We start from the raw sequence: 17,708 nt of genomic DNA on the forward strand, positions 1-17,708 counted from the left end.
TTGACCCACCCATGGCACAGCTTGGCTATTTCTACTTTTCTTAGTTTGGTCCTTACTCTGGTAGCCTCATTTTTAAAGGAGAGAGGTCTTGTTGAGATAGTCATAGAATCCTACTTAATTTGAGCTAGTTTAACCTCACAAATGAAATTATCTCCAAGGAGGAAGAAGGCCACTTATTTTAGTCATGAACCCAACCTTACTGCTGAGCACCCTCTACTGTGTTCGGAGGTAGATGAGTTTAGTAAGAATCAGTCGAGGAATCCAAAATACTTTATTACTGAAGATTGCAACTTCTGCCCCTTGCCTTCTTTCCCACAAAGGGAGCTGGTATCTTGGTGGAGGGTGGGAAGGAAAGTGAAAGAGCAGAGTATGAGAATATTTGTCATTGACTATTATTTGTACTACCCCACTTCTATGAAGAGAAAATTATAGGTGGTTAGGAGTACCAGGGAGCCAGTAATACAAGGTTGATCATAAAAAAAAAAAACCCTGGAAATTTACTTGTGAGGTTCCACTAACTATATTTCTTCTGTGGAATCATTGGCTAATCATGGTGCACACAGAACCATATCCACCTGGAGAGACAGGCATTCAAAACTATAGGCCATGTTCAAGGGTAGTGAGTGTCCAGCTGTCTAAAAGAAGTCCCTGAAGCATTCTACTTAAGCACTTCCTTTGGTGGTCTGAAACCCCTAGTTTAGAAGAAATTGACTCATCAGATGTCTCTAAGAGGTCCAACTTGCTTAATTCTTCAGTCTGAGGTTTTGTTTTCCCCTGACACACAGGCTGAATAATGCATCATATTCTTTACTACCCGTACATGTTTCACTTAGTGACCACTTAAATGGTGCTTTTCGAATTCTAAGTCAGGCTCCCCAACTTCGTTGGAAGAGATTGAGAGTATGCAGAAGAACAGGCCGCTGAGCAACTGGATGTTCTGCCTTTTTTTCAGGTCCCCATTTGGTAAACCGAAGACTTCTATAACTAATGCATTTAAAATGGAGAGAGGAATTGTGGACAGTGATGAGGTAAGGAAGAGAATTAGCAGATGCTTATTTGTAATCTTTCCTTGGAGTTGCTTATATATTTTTTAAAAAATTTTATTTATTTTCAAGTACATTTTTTTGTCTATTTCTTCCATCCCAGCCCCCCTGCCCCGTGCTCCCCACCTCCCTCCCATTTCCTCCCCCCCAGTCCTCATCCCTGTGTCTTTCATACTTGTTCCTCAAAATCCCTCCCCTTTTTTCCCCTTAAATTCCCTTCCCTCTCCCCTCTGGTCACTGCCCACTTGTTCTCTATTTCAGTGTCTTTGTTTTTATTCCGTTTGCTTGTTTGTTTTGTTGTTCAGCTTCCTGTTAAAAGTGAGATCATATGGTATTTGTCTTTTAACACCTGGCTTATTTCACTCGGCATAATGCTTTCCAGTTCCATCCATGTTGTTGCAAAGGGTAGGAGCTCCTTCTTTCTCTCTGCTGCATAGAATTCCATTGTGTATATGTACCACAATTTTTTGATCCATTCATTTACTGATGGGCACCTAGGTTGCTTCCAACTCTTGGCTACTGGAGTTACTTATATTATAAGCCATGTCTTCCAAACTTTCTGTTGAGAAGCAGAAAAGGGTCAAGATTTATATAGAAAGCAAGGTCAGTTGATCCAGTCTTTTGAGCGGGAAACAGACGCAGAAGAAAGGAGAGACAGGGAATCCACAGGAGAGAAATAAATCAGGGCACAAAACCCAGGGACCAGGGGCTGGATCTCAGGGCGTGAGTGAGCACTCAACCCTGACTTACTAGGACTCCTGGCCACTTCTAGCAGCAAAAGCTTGGTTACTTCCCCAGGTTTATTAACTTTAAGTGAATTTTCCAGGCCAACTTTTATCAGCCGGAGGGACTGCTATTCCACATAACAAAGATAAAACATACTCCAATTTGGACACTTTTGTGGGTTTCATCATCTGCTGGAGACAGATTTGGAGCAGAGAGGCACTACCTCGGAAATATTCAGGAGTAAAAACATTTTGCCCAGAGAACTTCCCCACTATAATTCATTAAAAACAAACAAACCTATGACCATCTTTACACCTTTCCTCCCACAAAATTTTCTTTAGATTTCTATACATATGATTCTAAATATGTATTTTATAGGTCGAATCTGTGAGGCAGGTTTTTCACAATATGTTTTCAGTTTGAACAGAGAGACTTTAGTTTTCTAAAAGGTAATCAAAGTTAAACGATCGCATCTTTGGATTTGCTCCGCGTATCATGTCCCCCTCCCAAAGGAATGCTCGGAGTCACTTTGCTGGACTTGGGGGCAGGACCACGGCCTGCCCTCACCCGCAGTTCTCCCTCTTTCCTACTACTTCCCCTCCTCACCTGCTTGCTTCACCCACTCTTTCAAGTGCATGTCCCCTTTCTTCCGTGTCCCACCTTACCATACATATCACCCCGGTGGGGACATGGCAATGTCTAGAAATGCAGATCCCAGTGCAGGATTTTGTGCCCCTCCGTTTTCTGATTTTGCCAAGCCCGAAGGAGGTAGCTCAGCTTTTTCGATCTCGGTCCTCATCCCTGTGACTTACTCATCCTCAGGGAACCTAGGGCTGGCCTTGAGGCTGGGCAACATGCTGAGGTCAGCAGAGGGAGAGGCAGGTGGCCCGGCCCCTTTCCCACCAGATAGGACACTCCGCTGGTCAATCATCAGCACTACCACCAGCATAAAAATGCAAAGTGGTGGACAGGAGTGTTAGCAAAATTCAATTATTTTGGTAACATTTTGGGATGACTCGTACACCGCAGAACCATTCAAAAATGCGAAATGTTGTTTCTCCCTTCCTCTGCGAGCCTGCCTTCTCCCAGGTCAGCGGCAGTTATCCCCAGGGCTGCCTTCGCTCACAACCCTTAAGTTATTGCCCTTTCTTGTGACTTGCTTTTCTCCTTGAAGGTTGTCCTCCATGTCGTCCTCCTGGTTTCACTCCTACAGGACTGAAAAGGCAGAAGAAGGAGGTGTGATCTCTTGGAGAGATCCTCCCCTGTCTGTCTGAACTTTGACACTGCCCTTGTCTACTTCCCCTCCTAACGGCTCGACACTGGGTGCCAACCACGAAGCACGTGGTTCCCTGTACTTGATGTAAAGCAGGGACCACATCTTAGAGAGAGGAAGGAATGGGATACAGTTTAGGATAGGTGCAGCTCAAAAACCACTAATTGTGATTATAATTGTCTCTAGATTTTTGATCCAGGCGGGCAATCCAAATTCGTTCTCAAGAACCTTCAGCATTACACAGTCCATCCTCAATTGGTAGGTGGATAAAGGATTTCCCCCAAAAGCCCTAAAAGCAAGTTGCAGAGGTGGGGCAGAGGCCTGCTGCAGAGTGTCCTCCAGCTACTGCCACTTCAGTGACTCCCTCTCCAAGCCTCTGCTTTCCTTCTGTTGACAGAAAAACAAATTTAGTGGGACTGCCCCTTCCTCCAACCCACATCTTAAGTGACATGCTGTCTTTTGTGACTGCTTGTCCTTTTTAACCTTTCACTTATTATGCATGGCAATGTGGTCACGCCTGTGGGAAAATGTTGGTGGGTGGGAACATTGGTGTCACCTCCACTGTTAAAATTCCCTGAGCGAAGAGATCGGGGCACTGGCCCTTCCACCCTCTGCCTTGGAGAGTCGTGGAGAAGAAGGCCTATGAGGTTTAGCATGGAAACCTCGCTGTTTGACTCACTGGGCTGAACAAATTCTGTTACACTCTTTCAGGAGAATTAAGTCATCTTTCTTCCTTTAATGTAGACATCTCTCCATGCTATTTCCCCAGCCCCTCAGTCTATTTGTGGGGTATGCTCTGAGGGAAGAGAGGACCAGTGAGCTTCATGCATCAGAGCAGATTTGTCCAGTCCCCGTCCAGCCTCGGTCCCTACCCCACAGAGGCAGAAGACTAGCCCACTGATTTGTTCATCTTCTCTTGACACCATCCGTTTGTCTCCTGGATACCTTTCTGTCTGTCTGCTCAGGGTCAATACTATGAGCCGTTGAAACCCACCGCACTGCAGAAACTCATGGCTCGGAACGAGAAAGTCTTAAGCTTCATGCTCAAAGTCACGGAGTATGATCAGGATAAGACCTTACTGATACTGACCAACAACCCACCTCCCTCCCCGATGGACCAGCACGGAAAGGACCTCCCGCCAAAATACTTTCCCAAGGATTTCCTGCTCAAGGTAATGGCTCCTGGGGAAGTCTCCCAGCACCCTAAGTAAGGACCCTGAAGAATTTGGAGTTAGCTTGAAGAAGGAAGCTAACTTAACATGGTATTCAGGAGTCAACTTTTCCCTCTAATTCTTTGCCATATGCTTCACCAAACAGAATCTGGAGAGCCTGGGAAATACTCAGAGAAAGAGTTGGATGAGCTTGGGTCATGAAACTTCATTGCACAGAGAAAACAGAATCTTCACCTGAAATTGTTTGTCCCTGGACGAAGATATTTAGTTTGTAATTAACAAAGGATAAACTACCCCAATGCCTTTCTAGTTGAGTATAAAGTAGTAAAGGATGAATTGAGAAATGAAGAATAAGGAACAGAAGTGAATACCTCAATGGGAAAGGAGTAACAGGTTATACTTTATACCTGTTGCTTTTGGATGTTAAGGGGAGAGGAACAGAGCCGGGAATTTACTATCACAGCATCCAGACATTTTGGACTCTGTTATATACTAAAAAAAGTTCAAAGTCAATTTGATAACCAATTACTAAAAATACACTAATCTAAGAAATAAAATATAAAGATGATTACAGGACAGTTTGTACCTTGGGGTCTAACAGGAGAGACAGATCAATAAGTGAGAACTATAAAAGTGATTATAATATAGTAGGATATATGAGTTATAAAAGAATATGCAAGCTAGAGAACTAATACACAATGAAGAACAGTATTTCTTTTGGGAGAAAGGGAGTAACCAGTGATGCTTTCCAGAAGAGATAACCCCTGACAAGAGAAAAGGAGGACATTCCAATCAGAGGGAAGGGCAAAGACATGAGACACTGAGGTACATTTAGGGAGTTGTGAGAAAGTAAAGAGCGGCAGATAAAAGGATATAATCAAATTTGCATTAATTTAGAAAAGACCTTTTCTTGGAGGTTGGGAAAAAGTTGCATTATTTGTGAAAGAGACAGAAATCAGAGATTAATTGTGATGTTACTACAGTCATCAAGGTAAGCTATGCTGAGAAATTGAACTAAATCAACAGCAGAGGAAGTGAAAAAATCAATTTAAGAGATATTTAGGAATCAGGATCTAAAAACAATCTCGATACCCCTGTCCAGGTAGTTCAGTTGGTTAGAGCATCATCCAAATATGCCAAGGTTGGGGGTTCGATGCCTGCTGAGAAGACATACAAGAATCAACCAATGGGTGCATCAATAAGTGAAACAACCAATCAATGTTTTTATCCATCTCTCTCTCTTTATCTCTCTCTTTCTCTCTCCTCCCCCTTCCACTTTCTCTCTCTTTCTCAAATCAATCAATAAGAAAATAAAAAAAATATTTCGATAGTCTTGAGAAAGAACCTAATATAGCAAGAAGAAATTAAATGAGATGAGTAAAAGTACAAAGAAAGAATATAATTATAATGGAGATTTGAAGTTGGGAATGGAATTACCCAAGACAGATTTTTGTAATAGAGTGTGGTGAATTTGGAATTAGTATCTCCTTAGTTGCTACATGAACAGCAGTGAGAGATTCCTTTGTGAACGGAAGATAAGATGCTAGTATCCAAAGGTATATGCTGTCAAAGGAGTTAAAGAATTTCCTGCCTGTGGTCTCTTTGGTCTAGAATTTGTGCCTCTGAGTGTACACTCAGTGGCTGTTTCTCAGGGTAAGGTAATACACCCTGAGAGAGGGACAAATCCCAGGCCAGGACTGTGCTGCTCAAGGTAGAGATGGAAATCCAGGACTGTCATGTAACCTTGGCACAAGAAGAGCTCTCTTCCAACAGCTGGTACTTGAGAGTCTTCCAGAACACATGCAGGACCTGAACATACTTATGAGCAAATTGTGGTACCAGCCAGATTGTATTAGTAGAGCTAAGGCTCTGCTTGTCAAAGGCTAGCACTATGGTAATTTTGTTTGTGCGGCTCTCTGAAACCAGTCCGAGAAGATGGAAATGCCGAGAAGATGGAAGTATTTAGAATGCTTCTTTAGTGTTTATGCTGCATCCCTTCTTTCTCTTGCCAGAAAATGTGACCATCTTTTGAGAGCCTAAGATCTTCCACTAAAGAAGCATTCTTTTGCCCAGGCATGTGCATTAGAAGATTGTGGGTTCCAGCTGGCAACATGGAGAATGGAATAGATGGTTATACTGCCACTGTGATGGTTATACTCAGAGCCCCTTCTAAGTGAAGTGGACCATACCACAGTTTGTGAAAGAAAGGGTGCCCTATAAGGTCCTATTTTGTATAACTAGCCTCGATCCTCTATTCCTAGCTGAGACCAGAGAAGCACACCAGACCCAGTGAAGGAAAATCCATAGGTCAGTTAGTGACCTGTGGTGGCTGCCATCATACCCAAACTGACCAAAAATGAAACCAGCCACTTTATCCACAACCCGGTCTGTGACCTAATCAGATTTCTTGCTTCCAGGCGTCTGAATTGGGAAAGGAAGATATAGGCAGTGGGAATGAATGCGGAAAGGGCACAGAGAGGCCAAAAAGAAAGTAGTGTAGGGACCATGAGAACAGGAGAGGGGCAGGTTGAAGTTACAGAGAAATAAATATAAATGAATAAACAGAAGCTATAATAGAAAAAAGGTATACAGGGTAAGGTAAGCAGTGAACGAAGAGAAGAGGAAGCAGGTAGGAAAAAGTAGGAGGAATATTAATGATATGATAGAGAATCAAGATATGCAAACTCATGCAGTGGTGGTCCTTAGCTAGTGCTGTCTTGGATTCCAAATAACTTTTCCATTCCTGTTTTTCTGCTATGAGATTAAACATTTATTACCAAATGTTTGGTCTACTTAGCAATTCAATAATGGAATCCTCCTCAAAATGGGGTGAATTTTTCTCTGGCTCTCTTCAAAGGGCCAGTGGGCATGTCAATCAATTACACAGGAAACTGACAAGTCATCTGTCAGGGAAACAAACATGTATTAGCCCACTCAGAACCACTTCCTCCTCTTAAATTCTGAGTCCCCACTTCCTTCTCTGATAGGTGTGGTTGCATCATTTGGGAAATTGGAACTTAGTTCAAGAACTTAGTTCAGCCTCTAAGTCCCAAGGTCTGCGCTTGACTCCCTCACTTTCCTTCCCTCTGCTGCAGGAACGGCATCAACAGCATAAACCTACTGAGAACATCTGCCTACTCTCAAGGCCTCAGAAAAAAACGTTCAGACCTGAGCTGAAATCAGTCTTCCCTGTGACACTGTGGAAGGGTCCTACAAGAACATCCAAGCAAGAACAATGGTTTAGGTGAAGTCTTGGCTGCTCTTGTCATTTTCTTTCCTATCATTTCCTTATTCATGCTACGATTTCTTTTAAATATGATCGAATATTTTTTGCCTGTAGGGGATAGGTACACATGTATATTAATAAGACACAAAGACACAGCTTACTGCTCAGGCTGATGTGGTTCAGTTAGTTGGAGCATCATCCTGTAGACTGAAGGGTCATGGGTATGATTCCTGGTTAGAGCACATACCCAGCTTGTGGGGTCAATCCCCAGTCTGGACGCATGTGGTTCCCAGTCTGGGCACTTACAGGAGCAACTGGTCAACGCTTTTCCCTCGCGTGGATGCTTCTCTCTCTCCCCCTTCCTCTTTCTCTAAAAAGCAATGGGAAAAATGTCCTTGGGTGAAGATAAAAAAATAAGTCATGGCTCCCCTAGATCATTCCCAACATTATTTACACTCCAATGAGAGAGAAACAGTAATGCACAGCTAAGGTTTTTCACTGAGAAGCATTTTCAAGAGTGAAGAGAAAATATTCAGAAGTCTATGAGTTGGGGAAATAGAAACATTTTTGCCCTCAGTGCATGATAAGGGCTCTCGCATGGAAGAACGTGCTATGAGTTTTCATTGGAAAGGAGTCCTAGGAGCAGCCTGTATCTAGTGTGGAGAGGAGAGAGGAGATCCTGAACTTCCTTCACAGGTTTACAAGGCTGGGATCTAAAAGCATCCCTTTCACTGAACAGTATGCCCACTCTGTGCCAAGGAACACCTGCTAACCCGAGTGTGGTGACTGGTTCCGTGAGCCCCCAACCCTAGGGTTTACTAAATGAGCTTTCTTTGTTAAGGTTTTCCACCGAGAATGATTTTAAGAGTGAAGGGAAATATTCGATGCTCTGTACTTTGAGGAAGCAGAAAAAAATGTACCCGCAGCTCACCTTTGCTCAAGTCTGTAACAGAGACACGATAAAAGATGGTAAGCTCCTCTCTTGCAAAACAGCAGCTTACAGGACAGAGATGTGGGGACAGCCTATGGGGACAAGAGATAAGGGCAAATCGATGTCTCTTGTGGAGGTTCTGGGGACTCTTTTTCCTTGTAGCACAGAAGCTAAGAACTGATAGAGGCTCAGGTGGGGCTAGGCTTTGGATTCTGTTTAAATCCTCAAATTTCAAGAAGCCATCGTATGGCGCTTCCCAGACTGTATCACCTAGCACTCTAATAGCTTTGGTATATCAGTGTGTTCTTTGCCCTGTTATTTTCTTACCGTTTTTGTTCTTGTCCTAATTAACACTATATCATTAACATGGGTTTGATATGCTAATTACATGTTTTTTTTCTGACGTGCATTTCATCAAATTTGTAATAATTAAAATTTAAAACATTTTCTAAAATTTAAAATTATCTCCTAAAACTGTGCAGTGGTATACATATCACACTTGAGGAAAACTGTCCTACAAGGGCCCAAGGATAAATCTGTGTGTCTCAGAGATACACAAATCTCTGTGGGAAGGAGGCAGGACCTGGGCTCGAAGGGGTTTGGGATAAGTTTGTATGGAATGGAAGAAGGTATAATGAAAACGCTCCTTACAAAAATGATCGTTCATTTAAGAACATTTATAGGGGGCCTAGTAAGTGTTGAACACTTATTGAACACGTCCAATATATGAGATCGATAGATGGGCCAGACCATCAGGGGCTGGGGTTATTCGATTGAGGGCTTGGGTTTTCTCCACTAAGCAGTCGGGACCCACTGAAGAATTTCAGAGCACCCAGTGGACATTTGTGTATTAGGAGTATAATTGATGGGTCCCCAGACTCCACCAGCTATGGCTTCAAGATAAGGTTGTTTTCTCCTATGAGATTTCCTCAAGCAGCTTCTGGAGCTCCCTCAAGTATGTTTAGCTGTTCCACAAGGCCATCCCACTGATGGCTTAACACCTTTGCCAATTGTCCTATCTAAATATTCACTTTCCAGAGCTCTGTGGTCATATTTTACCATCCCTTTAATGGCTTCTCTGCTCCTCCTGCACCCATTTGCCACCCCCACCCATGCCCACCTACTTCCCATAGGTGCTCTCTTAACTCCCCATATTCAACTAAAACCAAGCTGTGATAGTTAACAATACTTTGTAGATGGGGAGAGAAGTTAAAGAACAACAGAGAATATTTTTTTCTTGCTTTAAAAAAAGGCTACTTGCTTTAAAATGGGCTCAGTTCCTTCATAGTCCCCAGCACATGAATCAATCTTGGGAATCCCCTGGCTTATCTATGCTCTTTCTGCCTAGGCCACAATAACCTTGGCCCGAGGAAAGAAAGGGAAGAGAATCACTCTTTCCCCAAAACCTGTTTAAATTTCAGCCCAAGAAGAAACAAGTAGGAACATTTACAGATGGCCCCTGACTTAATGACAGTTTGACTTATGATTTTCTGACTTTACAGTGGTGAAAAAACAATATGCATTTAGTTAAAACTGGCTAGGCTAAGCTATGATGATAGGTAGGTTGAATTTTCAACTTAGATATTTTCAGTTGACAATGGGTGATCAGGGCACAACCCCATTGTAAGTTGAGAACCATTTGTATTTCCTTCAGGGGAAACTCTACCTGGAAAGTAAAGTTTGAGCTTTATAGGCCAGATAAGGCAAACATAATTGCTAATAGTACTTTTAGTAAAGTCGTAGTTAAATCTTAAATGATACCATATGTTGGATATCACAGTTCAGTTTAATCTGTAATCTAATGTAGATGAGAATTTCTCTAATTTTTCAAGGGCACGATTCTATCAAGGATATGCCCAATTTATATTTCTAACCAGAATACTTAATATCCCAGTCTGCAGCATTTTATTACAATTACAGTGACTTTACAGTTTCCCTAAAAAGGGGGAGGGTGGTACTGACTTAACTTATGTATCTAAAAGGGCCCATTATGATGCTTTTCCTTAGCAAAGACAATGTACTGTGAAGTCGAAAACATGTCTCCACTTCAAGTAAAAGCTCCATTGCTGGAAACCACTTCCTTCCGCCAATAATGTCCCATATTTACCAGGCATCCAAATGAAGAAAGATAAAAAATGCTTGGATGGGGCCCATGAAGGCTGGTGAGGAGCCTGTCCAAGAGGCAGATGATAGGATCCGAATTAAGGTGTTGTCAGTAGGACTAAAGAAACATATTCAAGGGATAGTTACAAGGCATAATGCATCAAAAAGAGTCGGGAGGGACGCTTCCAAAAACAGAGAGGAAAGAGAATCTGGATCAGTGATGACACTGAAGCCAAATGTAGTTTCTTAGTTACATTCTCAGGCAGGAGACTGAAAACCAACATGCACTTTAGGAAAAGGCTGAGGGATAAGAATGTACAAGTGAATGCACCTTAACTTAGTAAGTTACATGAATGTCAATATGATTTTGGATGGATCATTGGAAAGGGGTGAGATTAAACAGGGAAGACTAAACTGGCAGTGTGTTAAACGGGGTTTTGAAGAAGGTAGAGAATCCAGAATTCCTATAAAGAATGCTGGGAATGGTAGTCCGGTAGTCCAAACTCTTTCTCCTTGCTAAGAGTAAAGACCACTTTTCCTGTCTCACCAAGTAGGTCAATTTCATGCCCCACGTTGTGTTCTAGCCCCTCTGGAAGGCCGCATTCACCAAGGTGCACTGTGTTTTGTTGCAGTCTCCAAGAAGTCAGAAAGTTACACGGCGACTTCGAAGATGAATTGGGAACCACTAACCCTTGCATCGCTTCTAAAGGAGAAGCCCACCAGGATCGCGCCTGGGGAGAAAGACTTCCGCTTTGGAAGGGCCCAGCATTGGTTCATTAAAAATACCACTGTCATTAAGTAAAATCAAACACTTCAGGACTCTAGCCTAGGTCTTCAAAGACTGCGAAGCCAGCATCAGTCTCCATCCAGGGCATGTCAACCAAATAAAATTGCATTCTGTCCGCTCCGGGCACGTGCGGTCCAATCGCTCGCAGGGCGCGCCAGGGCGAGCCTCCGGTACGGACCAGTTGCGGCAGGAGCTCAGAAGCGGAGCCCCAGACCCAACACCTGCCCCCGCCTTGGCTGGTTAGGGGTACACGGGAGGGCGTGGCCGCGCCCCCAGGGGACCGGAGCAGCCGCGACTGCCGGGGAGGGCGGGCCTTCTCTCCGAGTGACGGGCGGGCGGCCCAACCCGCGCCAGAGCCCGGGGCCGGCCTTCCTGCAGCCTCTTCCGCTCGCCGGCTGAGGTGCCTGGGAAGGTTGCAGTGGGTCTGGGCGCTGGGAAGTGGTCCAAGATGATTAAAAAATTCGACAAGAAGGACGAGGAGTCTGGTACGCGCTGGGCTTCTGACGCCCACCCTCCGCCATGGGGGGGGTCCCTTCCCCTCCAGCCGCCACCTGCTCTCGGGGATGCGGACCGGGGGGCGTGGGCGCCGGTGTGCCAGGGGGCCGGTTCCAGCAGGGGGCCTGCCCCTAGCCCCTCCCCCGGCGCCGCAGCGCTCGCCCCCACCCTGTCGCGCGCTCCAGCCCAGCCCCCCCCCTCCGGCCCTCCCCACCACGCGCCTCATCAGCTTGCTTGGCGGCCCCGCCCCTTCCCTCTACCCTTTCTCCTTCCCCACTGCCTCCCCCTTCTCCCGGCGTTTCTCTTCCTAGCCGTCTCCTTCCCGCTCGCCCCGGGTGGGCTGCTCGCGTTGGCGGCGGGCGCTGGGCAGGTGGCGGAAGGAATGGGTGTGCGCGTGTCAGAGGCGAGGGGTGCTGGTAGCGTGGGGCCCAGAGTGGGTCTCAAGTCCACGAGACCGTGTTGTGTGCGTGTATATGAACTTTGAGGTGTCTTGTACCTTAACAGTTTTCCCGGGGACCTTTACACTACTTGCTTCCCACGGGGCAATAAATACTCTCTCATGGTACATAGGTGATTCAGTGAATCCCATAGTGGCGTCTTGATACTTTGGTCCAGAGCAAAAGGGGAAGATATCAAGCCACCTTACAAACAAAACAGAACTCAGCGTTTGATAGCTGCTCTCATAAAGAGCTGTAGAAGGTTGGGTTAGTAAAAGCTCCATGGTCCCTTCCCCCTTTCAGTTTATATGATTATCTGCTAAACTCTTCGCTTCATAGTAAATGTTAAAAACACATAAAATCGTGCTTGCCTTTAGGGAACCCCAAAGGTCCCTACCACAGTCTTACTAATCTTGGTTGTGTGGACATGACATATTTGTAACCTTCATGTAAAAATGGACAGGAGAAAGAAGACAATCATTTCAGGCAAAGGTTCCTGCAAAAGTACAAAATCTTACAGGGAAGCAATGACAGAAATCGTTTCAGAATCAAAATGATTAATTTATAGACATAGATGTCCAAGTGGCCACTTGTCTTAGGTGAGCTATCCCAAGCGTTCAGTAGTACCCTTCTATAGAAAATAAGTTTGTGTAGGACAGCTATTAAAGATATGTTTTGTTTTATACTGTAGGTAGTGGCTCCAATCCTTTTCGGCATCTGGAGAAGAGCGCGGTCTTACAGGAGGTATGGTTTGGAGGTCCATTGTGTTTCAGTTCCATTTTAGAATGGGGGGCAGAGAGCCCCTGGAATGTTGATATCCAAAATAAGAGTTGTGGAGTATAATTGAGTTCAGAGAACATACACTTGAGGGAAAAGGATGAAGCGTTGCTGGTCAAAGGAGAGAGAAATGCAAAAACATGCGGGCTGTGCCACATGTTGAGAGTTTTCAATAAAATGCCAGGTGTTTAGTGTAAGGTTATTGAAGGAAGTTACAGATATTAGACTCACTGTATTCAGTGATGTAGATAAATATTATGATTCTTATTTAACAGATAGAGCCTACAAAGTTGAAGTGAAGTATTAGACTTAAGGGAAAGAGAGAGTATAGAATGGAAAATCAATAATTTTCCATTAGATGGCCACATCTAATAATGTGTCATATACCATATACTAAGTTGAAAACTATAGGTAGCTAACATTATTTGGATATTGTAATTAATATACATAATAGTCTTTATTTTATTAAAGTTGATTATCTGTAATCCGAGATGGAAAAAGTAGAAAATATACTATGTGTAACTTTTTTGTTTCCAGGCTCGTCTGTTCAATGAAACGCCCATCAATCCAAGAAGATGTTTGCATATTCTTACAAAGATTCTCTACTTACTGAACCAGGTAAATTATTTTGATTTTCCTCAGATTTTTTGTGTCTTGGAATAGAAACATGTAAGGTGTAGTAAAGTACTTTCTGGAAAGTAGAATCATTTTTTTAAAAATTCACTTCTTTTAAAAAAACCTACAATGTTACTTAACATAATATATGAAACTTCTTGAGGATGAGGACTGTGACATATACCATATTTTGCTGTGTGTAAGGCTCACCCATGTTTTCGGCCCAAACTTTCAGGAAAAATAATCTTTCATTTTAATTTTTAATTCAGTTATTTATTTATTTATAGATATTTGCCTTTTGCATTATAAAGGAATTTTAGCATTATTTCTGAACATATTATGGTACAAGAAGTTTTATGTAACAAATAATTACAAAACACAAGAACAGATACAAGGTACAGAAATTTTTTAAAGAATTAAAAACAGATACAGAAATAGTGCTATGTGTGTATAATACGCATCTTTATTTTTCCTTAAAAATTTGGGCAAAATGAGCATTATACACTGCAAAATATTTTTTTATTCATGAGCTACTAAAGCAGTTAAGCACATAGTAGATTCTCAATATTGATTTGAATTTAACAGGTATCAGTTAATGTTAAAACATATTGTTTAGAATTGTTCAGAAGTCATTGTTCCTCCAGACATATAGTACAAAGCCTTAAACATGTTCTGAATAGATGTTTTACCCTTTTGGGAGTGTGGGTGGGTATATAGTGATGTTTTAAATCTTTGCTTTTAATATTCAGGTTTTATATTTATTATCCTTACTCCATCTTACAACAATATGGTTCTAGGCTTAACCATTTAGTGCCTTAATGCCCTTTTCTATAAATGGGAATCATGATCATCATATTTGTTTTATGAAGTTGTAGTGATTAAATGAGATAATAAATGTAAAGCATTGAGAATAGTCCTGGATACATAGAGAGCATTCAGGAATAGTTTTCATTCAGTGATTCAGCAAATATTTACTACACATCTGCTGTACTATATACACTGTTTTAGACACTGAGAGTATAACACAAAAACCAACAAAAATTTTTGCTCTAAATGAAATAGGTTCTATTTGCAGTTATTAGTAATTTAATTTTTATTTTTTGTTGTTTTTGACTTAAAATCTCATGAAATGTCTAGGCCCTCTGAAAATGTGAGTTTGTTTCTTAGACACATACGTGTGCACACCCCCCAACACACACCCTCAGATGGTTTACATGTGGTGCTAAGAAGACTATGGTTTCCAATTTGAACTCCATGAGAATATTTTATCTTTACTATGTTTCATGACTGAAGACCTCATCCAGAGGCATAATAAAATTTTGTAGTTTGCAAATGGATATTGAGCAACAAGTACATACTTTTAAATAAAGTTCACAAAGTTCATATTCCTCTGTGGTAGCATATTGGAAACATTGAAGGCATGGGTCCAGCTTAGCTAAACCCATCATATAAGCAGGGTTTTGAGTGGTTAGCGTTAGTTTAGAGAAGCATATACTTTTGTATTGGCCAATAGCTCTTTGATGGGCGCAACTCATGTTGAAACATTTAATTATCTTGATAAGGAAATTACCAAGCACAATCTGGTGCATAAACAGGTTTGGGAACCTGTGTTTTTTCTTTTGCCTAGATCCTGGGAGAGCTTTATGGAAAAATACTTTTAAATTTCTACCAGAGTTGACATAGCCATATATTCTCTGAGTTTTAAGTCAAGTAGGGACTAAAGTTTTACCAATGTGAGTGAAATGTACATGGATTTCTAGGTATTCAGGAAATAGTTATGAAGGAAGGAGGGAAATCTGCTGGTGAGCAATCTGGATATTCTGATTGAAGCAATTGGAAACTATTATACTTTGTTTTTCATCCTAAACTTTCAAAGTTTTTCCATCAAAATTGGCTTATTGTTAGTGCCGTGACAGACGGAGTGAAGACTGTAAATATTCTGTGTAAAATCTGAAGTTCCGAAAGTGATTGGGCCTATCAGGTTTTATAGGATTGAATGAAGAGACCGAATATTGAAATGGTAATGCTTCAGGTGGCTTGTGATCTGCATTGCCTGGACTCTATAAGTGAAATAGGTTATTTAACGTCTTGTTCCACAAAAAGTGTTTCTCAGATCGGCAGCATTCTCATTACTGGGAGCCCCTCAGAGCCCTTGAGTCAGAAGCTGCGTTTTGGCAAGATCCGCAGCTGATTTATTGAGCACACTGAAGTTCTGATCCAAAGCATGTTTTTAGGGGCTTGAGCCAGTATTTTGAGATCTGTTAGCAGCCCCTTAAGCCTTTTATATAAATAATCTGGTTTCTGCCCTTTTAGTGGGTCTCTTTAAGTTATGTTTTCTGGAGTCCTAGTCGTTCTTTACAGTTTAATATTTATGATGTTCCTATTCATTATGATCTGTGCTTGTAGGCAGTGTCTTGATACCATTGCAATCTGATTAGGAACTCAACTTGGTATTATTTTCTACCTCCTTATAAATCATAGTTCTTCAGGAAAATTAAAATAGTACCTGCAGTAAAGTTAGAGGCCACTATTCTAGAACGTTCATAGCAGGTGTGTGCTACTGAATTGTTTTAAATAAGGAGCAGGATAATGGCTGTGCCAGGAAAATAGCAAAAAGGCAGAATGTTTACAAATAGATTTTTTCCCCTGCATTCTGAAAGAGTTTTGCAGAAATATAGAGAAAATCCTAATTATTGTTTTAAATTATACTTAGGGTGAACACTTCGGAACTACAGAAGCCACAGAAGCCTTCTTTGCAATGACTCGATTGTTTCAATCTAATGATGTAAGTTTTTTTCTTTTAAATTTTAGGCTGAAAAAGTTGCTTTTATTTGTTTTCTTTGGGGGAACCGAGGGTGTTCCAAGTTCGAGAAGGCTGTTTGAAATGTGTAAAACTACTGAAAAGTTGTTTCTTTTCATAAAATGTTTATTAAAAGATATATGAAAATAAAAGAAGGAAAGTATATAGTATGAAGCTGTTCATAGACAGATCTTTTATATACTCATAAAAACTGTTAATACTGTGCAGCTTCTGGCCTGATGCTGCAGAAGTGGACCGTTGTGGAAGTCAGTGGCCAAAGTTATCGCACCTTCAGGTTCTTAGTCAAGGTTCTGGTGGGCCTGGGGTTGCTGTTGGTTAGCAGGGCCGGCAGTTGAGAAGGAGAGCTGGAGGCAGAGTTGGAAGGAGGATGTGGAGTGGGGGGAAAGAAGGGTGAGGACAGACTCAAGCTGCCAGACCTCTGCATCTGTCTCTCATTACCTTAGACCACCCTGACTTTCAGAGAACAGTGGCTGCTGCTTTCCCCCTCTCTTCCACTGTGGCCGGCGCTGGTTCAGAACCATACAGGGAAGGGGATTCCGGAATATATATTTTCCACCTTTCTGTTGACATAAATTGTTGAGACCTTGCAGTCCATTTGGTACCTATTGCTTATCATCATAGGCCACAGTTTTTGCCTGACCTGCAGGTCCTTCTGGGCTTTGAGCCTGCTCATATGTCTAGACAATGAGAAGTTGTGGGAGTGGGTCCTCGGCAGCATCAGCAGTCTCTTGTAGGGCAGCTGCCCCAGGGGAGACTGTTACGCATTCTTCAGGCAAAGGGAGACGACTTGCCTCAGACAGCAGGGGAAGAACTACTACTTGCAAAGGGGCCTTGGCGGAATTTAGGGCTTCAGGGGACTCAGCTTCATTAGAATCTGCCCATATGTCCCCGTTGTAATTTTCAGGTCCTCAGCTCCTCACCAGTCAAGGTCCTAACTTTAACCTAAGATGCCCCATAAGGGTATGAACTGAATTTACATGTAATTCAGCCAGCAGGGTATGCTTTTCAGCAATCTCAGCCTTGTGTCCATATGACATAGGTTTCCTATTAAGGCAATATAGAAGATTTCTAGTCACTTGCCCAGACCTTGAGCTGTGACCAAAACTCTGAGCTCATTGTTTTCTTTATCAAGTTCTCCAGTGTACTTAGAAGCAATGAACTTACTGCACAACTCATTTTTACAAAAGTGTTCTATGGCAGCAACTACTGGGTTACCTGAAGCCTTGTCTTCTATGGGTTCTTGATCATACTTGTCTGTAGGTGGTAATTTAAGTATTTTGCCACTGCATGCCATGGACTAGT

General features: G+C 42.4%; 2 protein-coding genes across 2 annotated transcripts in view; both read left to right on the forward strand.

The window, feature by feature from the left end:
• The first annotated feature begins 961 nt into the window (after positions 1-961).
• TSGA13 (testis specific 13) lies at positions 962-11,276 on the forward strand. Its single transcript, XM_037165799.2, has 6 exons — positions 962-1,028; positions 3,229-3,300; positions 4,008-4,214; positions 7,310-7,458; positions 8,282-8,409; positions 11,107-11,276. The coding sequence occupies exons 1-6, from the start codon at positions 999-1,001 to the stop codon at positions 11,274-11,276; spliced, it is 756 nt and encodes a 251-aa protein (XP_037021694.2). The 5' UTR covers positions 962-998.
• A 367-nt stretch (positions 11,277-11,643) lies between these two features.
• The window catches only part of COPG2 (COPI coat complex subunit gamma 2), a 135,473-nt gene continuing 129,408 nt past the window's right edge, over positions 11,644-17,708 (forward strand). Inside the window, exons 1-4 of the mRNA XM_037165878.2 lie at positions 11,644-11,746; positions 12,885-12,937; positions 13,508-13,588; positions 16,299-16,370. Of these exons, the coding sequence (XP_037021773.1) occupies positions 11,710-11,746; positions 12,885-12,937; positions 13,508-13,588; positions 16,299-16,370 (243 nt within the window). The 5' untranslated portion in view covers positions 11,644-11,709. The remainder of the gene's footprint in view (positions 11,747-12,884; positions 12,938-13,507; positions 13,589-16,298; positions 16,371-17,708) is intronic.

Source organism: Artibeus jamaicensis, unplaced genomic scaffold (genome assembly GCF_021234435.1).
Source record: "Artibeus jamaicensis isolate MK-2021 breed Jamaican fruit bat unplaced genomic scaffold, CSHL_Jam_final scaffold_3307, whole genome shotgun sequence".
Classification (NCBI taxonomy): domain Eukaryota; kingdom Metazoa; phylum Chordata; class Mammalia; order Chiroptera; family Phyllostomidae; genus Artibeus; species Artibeus jamaicensis.

Coding starts and splice junctions, on each gene's coding strand:
- TSGA13 (XM_037165799.2), top strand. CDS start 999: ATGGAGAGAGGAATTGTGGACAGTGATGAG. Junction 4,215..7,309: donor CCAAGGATTTCCTGCTCAAG/GTAATGGCTCCT, acceptor CCTCTGCTGCAG/GAACGGCATCAACAGCATAA. Junction 8,410..11,106: donor CAGAGACACGATAAAAGATG/GTAAGCTCCTCT, acceptor GTTTTGTTGCAG/TCTCCAAGAAGTCAGAAAGT.